Here is a 14375-nt window from a genome sequence, read left to right on the forward strand (position 1 = left end):
TAATCCCCTTTAATTCATTACCAGTTTCACCTACAGACGAACTAATAAAGGCACAATGTTATATTTTATTGATAATGATTGCCATGTATAATCATTTCTATTGGAACTTTAGTTTCTTAAGTGATTTAAAGTATGTAGACTTGAAACCAAGGGCAGTGCTTAGAACTTCCACTTGCAGTCTTCAGAGTTGTCCTCCTTGATAGAAGTGCTTTTTTTGTTTGCTGCCATTGTAATTTTTTTTTCAAACACAAAAAAAAAGGCATGCCCTGTTTTAGAATACATTCTTTAGTGTTAAGTGTGTGTCTGCTTGGTGCTTCAAGCAATGGATATGAAACGTTTTAAATATGAAATAAATTCTGCTACACATATGGGCCCAGCTAAAATTATTTTTAAGCACCCTTGTTATTCTGTGTGTGTGTTTGAATGCAGTGATCATTACAACAGAGATTGAACAAAACAGACTTACCAGTATTAGAAAAGTCAACAAAAGTTCCATATCTTTTAGTGGGGGAGGAGCATACATGACAACTGAAAATTTAGCTTTTGGGATTTTAGAAAAAATTATATAAATGTTTCACTTATTAGACAAATGTACCAAAAGTGTTCCTCATCCAAGTAACTGATAATTTCAGAACTGAACAGATACAAGAACTAGCATGCCCTCTATTTTGATTTTCCTGAAGTTCACCTGAAAACTTAAGAGAATGGGATGTTAACCTTGTTTTGATTTTCTAAAAATATTTTTCTCCTTAACCCTCCTTGAATAACCATAAAGTTATTAAAATACCCACTGGGCTACAAAGAAAGCTCATACCATTTGAAACTACAGTTCTGTGCAAGTCAAGTTATGGCTTGAGTTACATAATGTAAACTCCCCTAGTTTTAAATACAACTATATTGTCCCAACCCAAACATACATGCACACAAAAAAAAAAACCTTTTATAATAAAGAATGCTAATATTTGATATTCTGTTGAATTTGTTTCTGAATTTATTTATTAACTCTCTCTTACATGCACTTGATCAAATTGAATAAGCTTGTTACTACTAGTGTACTCTGTTTCCATAAGAAATAATTTTTAATGCACATGGTGTATCTTCATAAAAAGAATTGGTAGAGACCTTTAGTTGGCATTAAAAGTCTTCTGTATAGACATTAGATTTTTAATGATGTATTTGCTACTCAAGTGCTAAGTGATTTTCATGTTAAGACTAAAAATACTTTTTTTTCATCTTGGAAATCTTAAAATTTCTCTGTATAATTACTAAAACCTCCTAACCAAATTTCAAAATGTTTTATTCAGTAAAACTTTATATTTTATCTGTTATTACCCTAACTTTAACCAACTTCATAACATCAAATCAAAATGCATCTACATTTTCTTTTCTATCTAGAATGAATAAGTTGTAATATAAAACTACATTTATTTATTCTATACAGCTTTAAAGTCATAATAGTATACATTTATTGATACTTAAATTTTACAGTTCTATCCCCTTTGAACTCTGCCTGTCTAATTACTATTTATGCTATTATAAGTTGTAAATCACTTTTGCAAATATACAGTTAATATTACTGAATTATGTTACACAGGAGCTACTCACAAGAGTACCTTGTAAAAAATTTAAATATTGTCTATTTCACCTAATCTAACCTTAACTAATACAAAAAGTTCCCTTTTTTACATTTCAGTTACTTTTATAATAAAAAATACACATGAAGAGTAAAAAAAGTTCTTACCCAAGTCTTTCATTTTTTGTCAGTTGTCTATAACACTTAATTCTACTTTTAATTATAATTGTAGTAATGCACTAAATAATTTTTTTATCTAATAAAATAATACTTCAAAGAACAGACAATAATAAAATTCCAAAAGCAGACATTGTCCCATAACTGTTGCAGTTCTGGGTTTTTAACTATGTAACAAGAGGCATTAGGAATTTAACTAATCTCATCAATATGCTTCCCATCAGAATCAAAACTTAGAATTCTTTTTACAGAAAACAATGTAATATAATACATCAATTGATAAAAGAAGACAGTAGCTTTCTCTTGGTTATAAACAATACTAATGACAATTTCTGAAAGAGGTAACGTGATCAAATGTCACAGATCTCACACTAGGGGAAATCCTAGTTTTTTAATACTGCCTTGTAAAAGTAAGAACTTACATAATATGAATTATTAGTCACATTTTTATGCTATGTTTATCAGTGTACTATCAAAGTAGTTTGAAATGTGAAATGTGCAGAAAATATCTGAATAGAGGATTATTGCATGTTTTCCATATTTATTCATCCAGACTGCATTTGAAGTTTAATTATCCTACTGCCATGTTATTATTAATCATATATACACCTAAACCATTCTATTACAAAAGTCTGTATATGTCCCCTTATAACTTTACAGACTTTCTGGTATGTACTCTTAGAACACCCCATGAAACAACAAAAGGGATGCTTACTTTTGGATATGACCATCCTTTGGCACCCTACTATGTCCTTCCCATGTATGAAATCAGTATATCAGCTTGTAGTTATTAAAATACTGCAGAATAAACCATTCCAATAAATGTCCACACAGGATGAGATACAAGTTTTTCCTTAATATATAACAAAACCATAAAAAGTTATATTAAGAATATATTTATTTAGAGTTTATGTCATTTACTTCCAATGTTAAAAGTCCTGTGTGTGTGTGTGACCACTCATCTTGTTTTTTTCTTTTTCCCTTTGGGGTCAGCTCCTCTTTTCTACAATAGGAGAAACATACAACTTTTATGAATGAAAAATACATAAACATTGAGTATTATTAAACAAAACAATTTTGTGATTACTGCATACAGAACACAACTTGGTTTAAATAACAAGCTAAAGTCAGTAGATTACAAAACTTCAAATGTGCACAAGAAATAAGTTCAAAATACTTTAAGGCTCTTAACATGACGCTAGTGAAAGACTTAGTATATATGCTTGTATTGTATGATTTTTTCACAACCAATTGGAGGAAAAGGCAACTATATTTGTTCAACTTTGAAAATGTGAGTTTCATATATTTTAAGAGTCACAGATTGTAGAATTTGCTTTCTGAGTATAAATAGACTTTTACTTTGAAAAATCAAATTTTGTGCCACTGACACATTACAGCATTCTTAACACTGCTTGTACAAGCACAAAATTAACACTTTGATCACTTTTCTTTTATCCACAGATGTATTTTGGTTAAAAGTGTACCAGCAGTTTAAGGAATGGATACAAGTCAAATATAAGAAAATCTAAGTAATATGGAATCTCAGAGCTATTAATATGCAAATGAATGTTACCAACTGCACAGCTATCATTTCATGTAGGGGGACTAATTTAGTTATCATAAATGACATTTCAAACTTTGAAGATGCAGATGAATTTTCAGTTGAATAAGAAAGGCATCCAAAATGTAATTTTAAAATTTTTTTACCCTTACAAACATAAAATCAAAGTATTTGTTGATCGCAGCATTGGTAACAAGTTAGCTAGGCAGAAGGCAACTACTCATATGAGCACAAACTTTCATTGATTATTGAAGCAGCAGCAAACATTTTTTACTAACTGTCACAATAACATTGCAAAACAAGATGAAAATGTTATGAACAGTGCAGAAGAAGATGGAAAAGTTTCTTCCAGCAACATAGAACATAATGAAGCTGGGGCTAGTAATGCATAGTTTCTTGCTATAGTAAGAAACTAAAGTTTGTACTTACAGCACCAATTGTTAAATAAATCTTTAGCTAGTAACAACACTGTCAATAACAATGCTTAGCTAGTGCAGTGTAACCAAGGATGCTATACTTAACTGTTTCATAGAGCTGTTTAGAAACTATCATTCAATATGCAGCCATCTGGTTGAAAGCATACCAACTAACACTGGTATACAATTCCCAACAGACCAATAAGCTCTGTCAAATGTCTCGTTGCTTCTTATCATACATAAGGCAACTGTAAAATTTCCTATGGAGGATGTATAAGGCATATTTTGTTTATTTTTTTCTATCAGTGCAGTTTCTCTGTTATGGGATTCCAATAATTAATAAAGCTCCACATAAGTATTTAAACTAACATATAATGTTCTGAATTCATAACAACATAAAATTAATAATTATATTCAAATATACATTTGTCTACTTCTCTATCCAGTACCTATCAGTCAAGAATACTGCTCTGAAAAAGTGATGAACACTTTGTCAAAAGTCCCATGACCAAAAAGGTTAAATACTGTCTTAATGCATTCCTCAATAATATTCTAATCTACATTAAACACAGGAGTCAAACATTTTAAAAACAGTTAAATAAATCAGCCAAAATATATATTATAAAATGTGCCTTTTCTCATCAACTGGTACCAAAAAATGTTCTAAAGTGTATAGCATCATTCTGCAGTAACCAAGCTATGAACACTTAGATTCACAGCTGAGCACATAAATCATTAAAACACACTCAGCTCTTGGGTGTTCATGAAACATATAGTAGCAAAGTTTGAAAACTGTGTAAACTACATCTTTTTAAAGACATTAACTTGGCTACATAATCAAATATATTGAATATTTCTGTTTTCTTATAAACTGTAATACTAGTCAATTATTTCATGTGACTCCAACTTTAAAGAACTTAACAGTATTCATACACATTTTAATCCATATTTAGTATTACAATCTGTAAATCAGTCAGTGCATTTTCTTCTGCAGAGATTAAAATTCATTCCCTTTCACTTTTTTTTTTTTTTTATCCTTTGCTGCAATTCAACATTGTTTCAAGCCCACGTGAGTACATCCTCTGACATTATCCATGCCTTCCTCTGTGTTGCTGGCCATTTACTTACCACATGTGTCTTTACGTATATTTCTGTTTTAAAGTATCTCCAAAGTAACTCAGCTTTCTCTTTTGAAAAATGTCCATTACATTTCTTATCATCCTAACTCTTTACATCTCTACATCATATCTTAAGTTTCGCTGTTGGATGATTAGCATCATTCTCCATATGCATCACAGTCCAAAAATATCAAAACTATTTTTAAGAGGTGTAGTTCATGTCTTTCATAAATATAACAGGGTGAACCACATAATTCTGATTTACTTTGGCAAGTTTCTGGGATATTAATATTTCTTTGCATACAGTTTAAAATGGATCGTGCCATTTCAGTTATTATTATTTCCCACAGGCACCTTCTGTCTTCTTTATTATCATTATAATAAACTAAATTATGAATGCCTACTCAGTAACAGAATCCCATCCAATTACCTCCTTCATATGCTCCAATCCATTAATGAAACCCTATCAAACTGCCCAGTTCACATGTTTGAACCCAGTAGCAAAAATCTATCAGACGTAAGTTTATATATATCTGCTCCATAACAGAATTGTGTTAAACTATGTAATCCATATGTTCCTCCTCAGTAGTAAAACATTATAAGGCTGTCTAATTTACGTATTCCTACTCAGTGATTAAATTGTATTAAAGTAATTTCATATATACTTACTAATCAATACAGGGTGGCCCAAAATTATTTTCTATTTTAAAATTTAATAATTAAATAACCAAAAAAATACAACCACACAGATTTCAACATACTGTATCCCAACCCAAACAGTTTTTTTGACATGTTTGAAGACTTCTACATACACACCATTAGTAGCTCTCTTCACATCTAACCAATATTTGATTTTAGTACATGTTCAATGCAACAAGTCAACAGTTACAGTGGTGATGACATCCATTACCCTGGTCTTCAGTTGTGATGTTTGCTATAGGTGTGCAAAACACAATATCCTTAACATATCTTCAAAAAAAGAAGTCCAGTGGACTGATGTCTGACAAATGTGAAGGCCATAGAATTGGTCCACCCAAAATGATCCATCATGTTAGGCCTTTTCTCCAACAGTTGCCATTTTATAGGATAATGCTACTCACTGAAGTTAAAGCCTAAAATAGGGAAGGTAATACTGGGTTATACTGTATGACTTACAGACTGACAGTTCACCCACAGTTGCTCCATTACATAGTCATTGTGTTCTTTATTACATATAACAGCTCAGAAAGGTAAATTTGTGCTAAATTATATCATATTTGATAAAATAAGATTAAATTTCTCAATAAAAAAACACTAACACTATGCTATAACAAAACAATTTTTATAGAAATTTGCACTAGAAGTATCCACTTCTCGATTTATGAGTACAAACACAGTAACTTGACTGCATATTCAAGCCTGCACGTACCTGGTCAGTTATATAGCCACAAAGTTGGAGAACGTTTCTTGCAGCATTGTTGATATGCTTAAAACGATCTGGACCAAGATGAATGCCTCCATACCATCGAGAAACTATTACCACAATATTCTGTGCTCCAAGGATCTGTATGAACAGAGTAGTAGTTTTTATCTGTTATCATAAGACCTTCATGAAACTGAACTGTAGTTTCTTATCCTCAATCTGTGTAAATAATAAATTTAAAACTCTAAATGAACAAATATTTTTGTAAAACATGAGAAAGGGTCTACTCTGATACTTCCTTATACATTGCTTCACCAACTGCAGGTGTTCTTTACTATTAAACATTCACATATTTTAAAACTTACCTCCAGTAAATGAAGTAGTCGAGATCCTGCATGAGTCTCTCCATCATCATCACAATCTTGGTGAAAACTCTTTTTATCTTCAATGTATATTCTAAATAAAGAATTAATCAAATGTTGTAACTTAAAGTTATATTACCTCTGTGTATGAATCTATTTTTATTATTTCTGAAGAATATAATATTACAGTAGTAGGTAAATACACAGAAACAGGTAATCTAAAATGTAGATTCGATATTAGAGAAAAAGGACTTTATATTAAAGCAAGTTTCAACACTTTCATGTCCCCTTTTCAATAAAACTTTTGTTTGTGAAAAAAACAAAATACAGCTTACTGTATGATGGAAGTTTCAAGTTGCTTTAAAGCACAGAATATCAAACTAGTTTTGTGTATTATTTTGTCTGATTTCTCATTAACTTGGCAATCAAGATTCTGCACTATTTGTTTGACCATTTTTAACATCCCTATATTTTATGAGTCTTGTATCTAAATTCATTGAAGGTTTATCATGTTCACTTTTTTATAGGTTTAGCACTGTATAATATAGACATCCTGCTCTTTATCATGAGGTGCCAACTTGTTCAAGGGTAAGAATTTTTTAATGATGTTGGAACATTTACAAACAGCTATGAAATTACTTTTCAGATGCTTTTCTACAGCCACAATACTAAAACTGGTATAGAGGACACTATCTGAAAAGTGAAGACCTTAGAAAGCTAAGTGCTGATAATATTGTAGATTTTTAATGTTATTTGCTGTTTTTTTATCTTTAAAAATTGGAAGTAACAAAAATTAAGTACTTTGGTGACTAAAATAGTGGGTATAAGCTTTTAATTTAGATTTAAGTTGTGTAACTTGTAGTATAACATTAGATTACACTTTGTTATAATTCCATGTTAGAATTTGTTTGTTTTTTGAATTTTGCACAAAGCTTCTCGAGGGCTATCTGTGCTAGCCGTCCCTAATTTAGCAGTGTAAGACTAGAGGGAAGGCAGCCAGTCATCACCACCCACTGCCAACTCTTGGGCTACTCTTTTACCAACGAATAGTGGGATTGACCGTCACATTATAATGCCCCCACGGTTGGGAGGGCGAGCATGTTTAACACGACGGGGATGTGAACCCGCGACCCTCAGATTACGAGTCGCATGCCTTAACACACTTGGCCATGCCAGGCCTCCATGTTAGAAAGCTTAGTTCTTGTAATATTGTGGATTTTTAATGTTATTTAGTATTATTATTTTTATCTTTAGAAATCAGAATTGCACACAAAAAATAATTAGATTTCATTTAGAATGGGGACTAGAATAGTAGGCATAAGCTTTTGATTTAGATTTTAGTAGTATAACATTAGATTAGGCTTAGTACATGTAACAGACTTTTAGGGTTAGTTATTGTTCAACTTACAGTGAAATTGTAAAACAAATTAAACACATTGTTTTATTTAACAAACACAATCTAAAACTAGTTAATTGTTGAACTTAGGCTTAGCACTGTTAACAAAAGGGTACTGATATTTAATCACAGTATTGAATGTTTAATTTTACAAATAATACAATAATTAAAACTGGTTTGGGGTTAAGTGTGATATGTGCAATGAATTGGTTTTAATTAGAAACTCTAGACTACTATGCACTTTTAAGGAAGCTAGTAGTGAAGATGTTCAATTTATATATATATAGTTTCCAGGTTGGAGGCTGTCTTAAGTACAGTTGAGGAAATAAATAAATAGAAGTATAAATTGTAGGAAAAGACAGCAGGACTTCAAAAGGAGCTTAAGTTTTTACATGCAAGGGAGGCATCAGCTAAGACTAACAATGACATTCAGGAAGTCAAAAGGGTAGTATTAGGGTTAAAAGTAGTGAACTTAATTGTAAAGACTCCATTCTGTTGAGCAACAGTTTCAGCTCTTGGCTTATGTAGATGAGGAACTGTTGGAGGGAGGGAAAACAAAAGAAATATAGAAGGATATGGATTATGAACTTACAGGTGATTCCATGACATGGCATGTGGATAGAATAGTCTGTTGTGCAAACAGGGAGAAAAGAGTTAGATTATGCTACCCTGGGCCACGGGTGGAAGATATAACTGAAAGATTAAAATACTAAAAATCATACTTAATGAAATTTTTTCCTGCAAAAACTAAATACCATTATAACCACTTTTACAAAATTTTATGCAATTTGGTTAAGTATTTTCACTCTGAGAATGAAAAGAATAGGGATATTAATGAGTGAACTGGACCATTTAATAATATATGTATATAAACTGAATTACTATGAGCAGCAACTCCATCAGTCAATGTCTCGTAAATTAAACAAAATTATTGTTTCTGATTAATATTGTTGTACAATATTCTAATAATCAATCAAAATTACAATTAAATCAACTGTCATAAAATAATCAACTAATCAAAATTAGAGTTTCAGATCACTTAGTTTTTGATTATTCCAACTATACATATTGAATATTGTCATCACATTTACTGTTATGCACAAAGTTATAATTAGTTTAAAAATGATTGATAGAGCATGATTTATACTATCACACAACAGTAGTGTGTGTGTGTTTAAAGTTTTTTTTATAGTTTCTGTAACTATTTCTCTCAGTTCCTTTTCATCTGTGAATTGTGAAAGTTTTTGTGTGTTAAATTATATCTATTTAAAAGCTACAAAATTTTCTTCATTGAGAAAACATCAAATGATATAAGAGTAAGGTAAGCCTATACAGATAAGAGGCAAACTGAACTGCAAACAAAAAAACAAGTGGTTTACCTAGACATTAGAATATATACACTGCTGGCCAAAAGCTTAAGACCAATGAACATAAAGAAAAAATCTGCATTTTGCATTGTTAGACTGAACCACTTATTTGAGTAGAGCTTTGAAAGATGAAAATAAGAAAAGGGAAAATAAAAAAACTTTTAGCATACAATAGGAAAAATGTGAACACTATGAAATTAACCTAAATACCAGCTGGTCAAAAGTTTAAGACCATACCAAAAAGAAGTCCTAAACAGGGAAGAAAATGCCCAACAAGAGGTCTCAGTAGTGAGTTGCATGGCAGTCATTGCGAATAACTGCAAACATTCGCTTTGGCATGGTCAATATAAACGTTTGAAGAAGGCTGACTGGCATGTTATTCCAAGTGGTGAAGATGGCTTCATGAAGATCATGCACTGTTTGGAATTGACATCCATTTCTATAGACTTCCTTTGCCATCCACCCCCAAATATTTTCAATGAGGTTCAGTTCGAGCTAACATGCTGGATGGTCCAAAAGAATCGCGTTATTCACCATGAAAAATTCCTTTGTCTTGTGAGCACTGTAGATTGCAGCGTTGTTCTGCTCAAAAGATCCAGTCATTTCCACAAAAGCAAGGGCTTTCAGTCAATAAAGATGCTCTCTCCAACATGCCAATGTAACCAGCTGCTGTTTGATGACCCTATATAACCTGAAGCTCCATTGTTCCATGGAAGGAGAAAGCACCCCGGATCATGATGAAACCTCCTCCACTGTGTCGTGTATAAAATGTCTCAGGTGGGATATCCTTATTGTGCCAGTAACGTTGGAAGCCATCTGGGCCATCCAGGTTAAATTTTTTCTCATCAGAGAACAAAACCTTCCACTTTACTACATCCCATGTTTGGTACTTCTCAGCAAAGTTTAAATGAGCTGTTTTGTGGTGTGGAAGGAGGCATGGTGTTTGAAAACGTTTACAGTTTTTAAAAGCCTTTCTCTCGTAGATGCTATCTCATTGTTCTTGAACTGCATTCTGCATCCGTAAGAGCCTTAATCTGGTTTGACGATTGGCTGGTGTCTTGCCAGACAACCTGTCGAATACTCCTGCTCAACACAGGCGAAGTTTTCTTGGGCTGACCACTTGAAATTCTCGTTTCGTATCCCTCAGCATCTCTTAAGAAATTTGCAACAGCAGTTTTACTATGCCAAATCTCACCAGCAATGGCATGTTGAGAGAGACCTTGCTTTTGCAGTTCGACAATTCTGCCATGTTCAAACTCTGTCAACTTTTTAGCCTTTGCCATGTTTTTACCCAATGTAACACAGGAGATGTCAGTGGGAGATGTTGACAATGCTAATGCTTGAACACAAATGACTAAATTTCATTATGTGTTTACCAGTTAATGCTTCATTTCAGTATGGATTTTTACTTTTGACCAGCTAGTATTTAGGCTAATTTCATAGTGTTCACATTTTTCCTATTGTATGCTAAAAGGTTTTTTATTATTATTTTCCCTTTTCTTATTTTCATCTTTCAAAGCTCTACTCAAATAAGTGGTTGAGTCTAACAATGCAAAATGCATATTTTTTCTTTATGTTCATTGGCCTTAAGATTTTGACCAGCAATGTGTGTGTGTGTGTGCATACATACATATATACACACACACACACATAAACACAGTGTGAAAAACAAATTCACATGACTGGAGATAGCTTAATAAATGTATTTTGTTGATGCTTGGTTCTTCTTTTTTTGTAATATGGAGCTTTTACTTTTCAACAGACACAACTACAATTTTATTGAGTTGCAGTGTTTCTAAGGCAACTAAAAAAATATCCTGATGATTTATCTCGTTATTGAATACTGTTTTTACCTTTTTCAAACAATGTACGTAATCCAAACGGCTAACTGGCTGCTTAAGTATTTCTAATCTCAACATGTTTCAAATAAAAACATCATTATCCTTTATTAAGTTTGCAGAAAATCAGCATGAGATTAATATATATTTTAAAAACAACATAATGACAAAGGCATAGCAGTATTTAGTTGGTCCATTTATTCACCAAATCAGAAATGTTCAAGTTATCTTTAAAAAAAATTATGACTAATTTTTAAACAAAAAGTAACATCACAATATAATGATGAAGTCAGACCGATGTCATTTATAGACATATCTTGAGTGCAAACACTTTTGTAATGTGTCTAGTTTTTTGTGTACAACAGACTTGTACATATTACACAAAGTGAAACTTCTCAGTTAAGAGTCAACATTCTTTTTCCAGTACAGGGTGATGTCTATTTGAAGAATAAAAATTTATATTTTCAGAACTTTTAGAACATCTTAAAGTTAACATTTTCTTATACTGAAAATATATTTCTCACCCACAGCTATCTTGATCCTGGTCTATCTTACAAGTATTACTAAAAGCTTTGTTCTAAAACACCACTCTTTTATACCCTTCAATTTACACCCTTTTTCCTTTAGAACGTGTAGTGATCATGTGATCATTATCCACCAATCATGTTGCACCATCTATAGTAGTGCAGCTAGCTCACTCTACTATTCAAGAACAAACCTCACTTTCAAGAATTGGCAGTTACATATCAGATAAACCAGCAGATCTGTGGGGAGAATGGGTGGAAAGAAAATGTTAACTTCCAAAACGGTCTTACCTCCTCTCACCCACAGCAAGAGTCCCACACAGTACAAATGGAAGGGCCAGTGAAGGAAGTAGAAAGTAACCACCCCACTAGCATGGGTATGCAAAATCATGCTCTTCACCCAGTAATCAAATTCAGAATACCAAAACAAGTGGAAATGAATAAGCAGACACCAAGATATTTAGTAACAGGCAACTGGCTCACATTATGTGTCATAGGCAATTCCTTGGGTAAAATTAGATTAAAACAAGTACAGCCCATTCAGGCAGAAAACATCCATTGGAATTGCTTTGTAGAAGAAACTGCATAATCAACAAGTGCAGTCTTTCCAGGCAACAACATCCAGAGAAAAAAATGTCTACAGATAAACAAGTGATAATGTGGATTGTTTGAACCCTTTCATTGTCAACATGCCTGTGGTAGTCTGTCCAAACAAGTAACAAGACCTAGTACCAAATATATTGATAGTGAGTCATAATAAGGTGCCCAAGAAACACAAAATGGCTATAAGTGGCTAAAGCTGAAGAACCATGAATGAATAGTCCAGGTGATGTCTGCCCAGGCAGAAAACATCCAAGGGAATCGACTTAGGATACAATATTTTATACCAATTGTGGTATACAAGGTGAAAACAACAGTTGATGAACCTTGTATAAGATTTTGAGATCAACAAATGCAGTTCATCTGGAGAAAGGCATCCAAAGGAAGCACCCTGGATACATAATATTATTACCAAGTGTAGTCTGCCCAAGCAAAAAACATCCAAGGAAAGCACCTTGGCATATGACAGATCATGCCAAGTGTAATATAACGAGGCAGAAAAATCCTGTGGAAATACTTTGCATGAGATATAGAATCAATTAGTGTAGCCTTCCCTTACAAAACCAGAGGGAAGTTCCTTCAGTACTAATGATACGGCCAAGTGTAGTCTGTCCAAACAGAAAATATCTGGGGAAAGCACCTTGGGACATGAATGTTTATCTCAAGTGCATTCAACATGGGCAGAAAACATTTGGTGGTAATGCCTTGAATTGTGAATAATTTGTCATTGACTGGTACTTCAATGAGTATAATGATGATAACCCTCTTTACTCCAAGTAGGTACTCATAATTTATATATTTTTAATTATGTTGGTCATGCAAAACATGCTCAGTATGAAACCTTCTTGCTTCCCTAGAAGAGAGAGGGGGGAGTTTCACAATGGGAATTCCAGTAAAACAACATAATGGAGACAGTGCAATGGATTTCTGCATTACACTGTTTTGAAAAACAGAAACTCCCTATTATAAGAATCATGGGCCACTTGGGATAGGCAGCAGTCCCTATCTGCTTCAGACCATGAGTGCCAATCCTTTCCATAAAAAGCAATAAACATTTTATTTAAAAATACACATACACACACACATATATGAATATACCACCAGAAAAACTGTTGATAGTCTTATAGAAACACCCTATCTCAACAGCAAGCAATATAAAAATATACAGAATTAATGCTATTAACATAAATACGAAGCATACCTGACCAGAAAATAACCATTACTATGTGGGATCCTGAAATGTGGTAGAATGTAGTGAAAAATGATCTAATAATAATGTCAACTTATCCCAGCCAAAGGCAAACAGACATGTGTAGAATTGCCACAGGAGGAAGATAATACCTGCCCAAAGAAGACACAGCCAGGTCATGCATTGAATGTGTAATGAGCATATTGGAAGGTGTCCACATATCTCAGCTTGAACAATATCTTGCAAAGGCTGTCAGATTTGATAGGCCAAAGATATAGTCACATGACAAATTTGGTGTGAAGAAACATTGAGCAGATAGTGATTTCACATGGACCAGTCAGAATACAAAAATTGTGTGAATTGATGAAAGTAACCAGTGAGAGTAACAGCTGAAAAATCACAGGAAACAGAGGGATACCACAAATAAACAGACAGGAATGAAAACTATAAAAGCAGGCATTGCAAGCCACATAACATAGCAGGGAATGATCTGGACAAAGAAATTAATTTGAATCCAAGGAGAATACAGTAGCAAATAGAAAGGAAGGAAACAGGAGAAAAAGAGGAATGGTAAGGGATGTGGAAAATATTAATAGCATAAACATCCTGTAAACAAGTAGGAGGAGGCAAGAAGACTGATGGGTAAAAGGAACATTGAAATGGTTTCCAAGGGTGAACCAGATAGGGCATGAAAAACAACAAGATCCAAAAATGGAAAAAAAAAGGGATGTGATACACAGACCAGATAAAAGGAACAGAAAAGGAGGGAAATAATGGGTGGAAAGAAGGATTTCAGGAAATGGGAAAAATGGAAGGTGTTTGACAGGCCAGCCCTATGATGACCATCAGTTC

The 14375-nt window shown here is 33.0% G+C and overlaps 1 protein-coding gene across 9 annotated transcripts in view; it reads right to left on the minus strand.

The window, feature by feature from the left end:
- Positions 1–975: 975 nt before the first annotated feature.
- LOC143240151 (protein IMPACT-like) overlaps positions 976–14375 on the minus strand; it is a 39674-nt gene continuing 26274 nt past the window's right edge. For all 9 annotated transcript variants that reach the window (XM_076482115.1, XM_076482114.1, XM_076482116.1 and 6 more), the window contains 3 exons: positions 6613–6703; positions 6254–6388; positions 976–2753 (listed from right to left, as the gene is read on the minus strand). In XM_076482115.1, the coding sequence (XP_076338230.1) occupies positions 2709–2753; positions 6254–6388; positions 6613–6703 (271 nt within the window). In that variant the 3' untranslated portion in view covers positions 976–2708. The remainder of the gene's footprint in view (positions 2754–6253; positions 6389–6612; positions 6704–14375) is intronic.

The sequence above is a fragment of the Tachypleus tridentatus genome, chromosome 13 (assembly GCF_004210375.1).
Source record: "Tachypleus tridentatus isolate NWPU-2018 chromosome 13, ASM421037v1, whole genome shotgun sequence".
Lineage (NCBI taxonomy): Eukaryota > Metazoa > Arthropoda > Merostomata > Xiphosura > Limulidae > Tachypleus > Tachypleus tridentatus.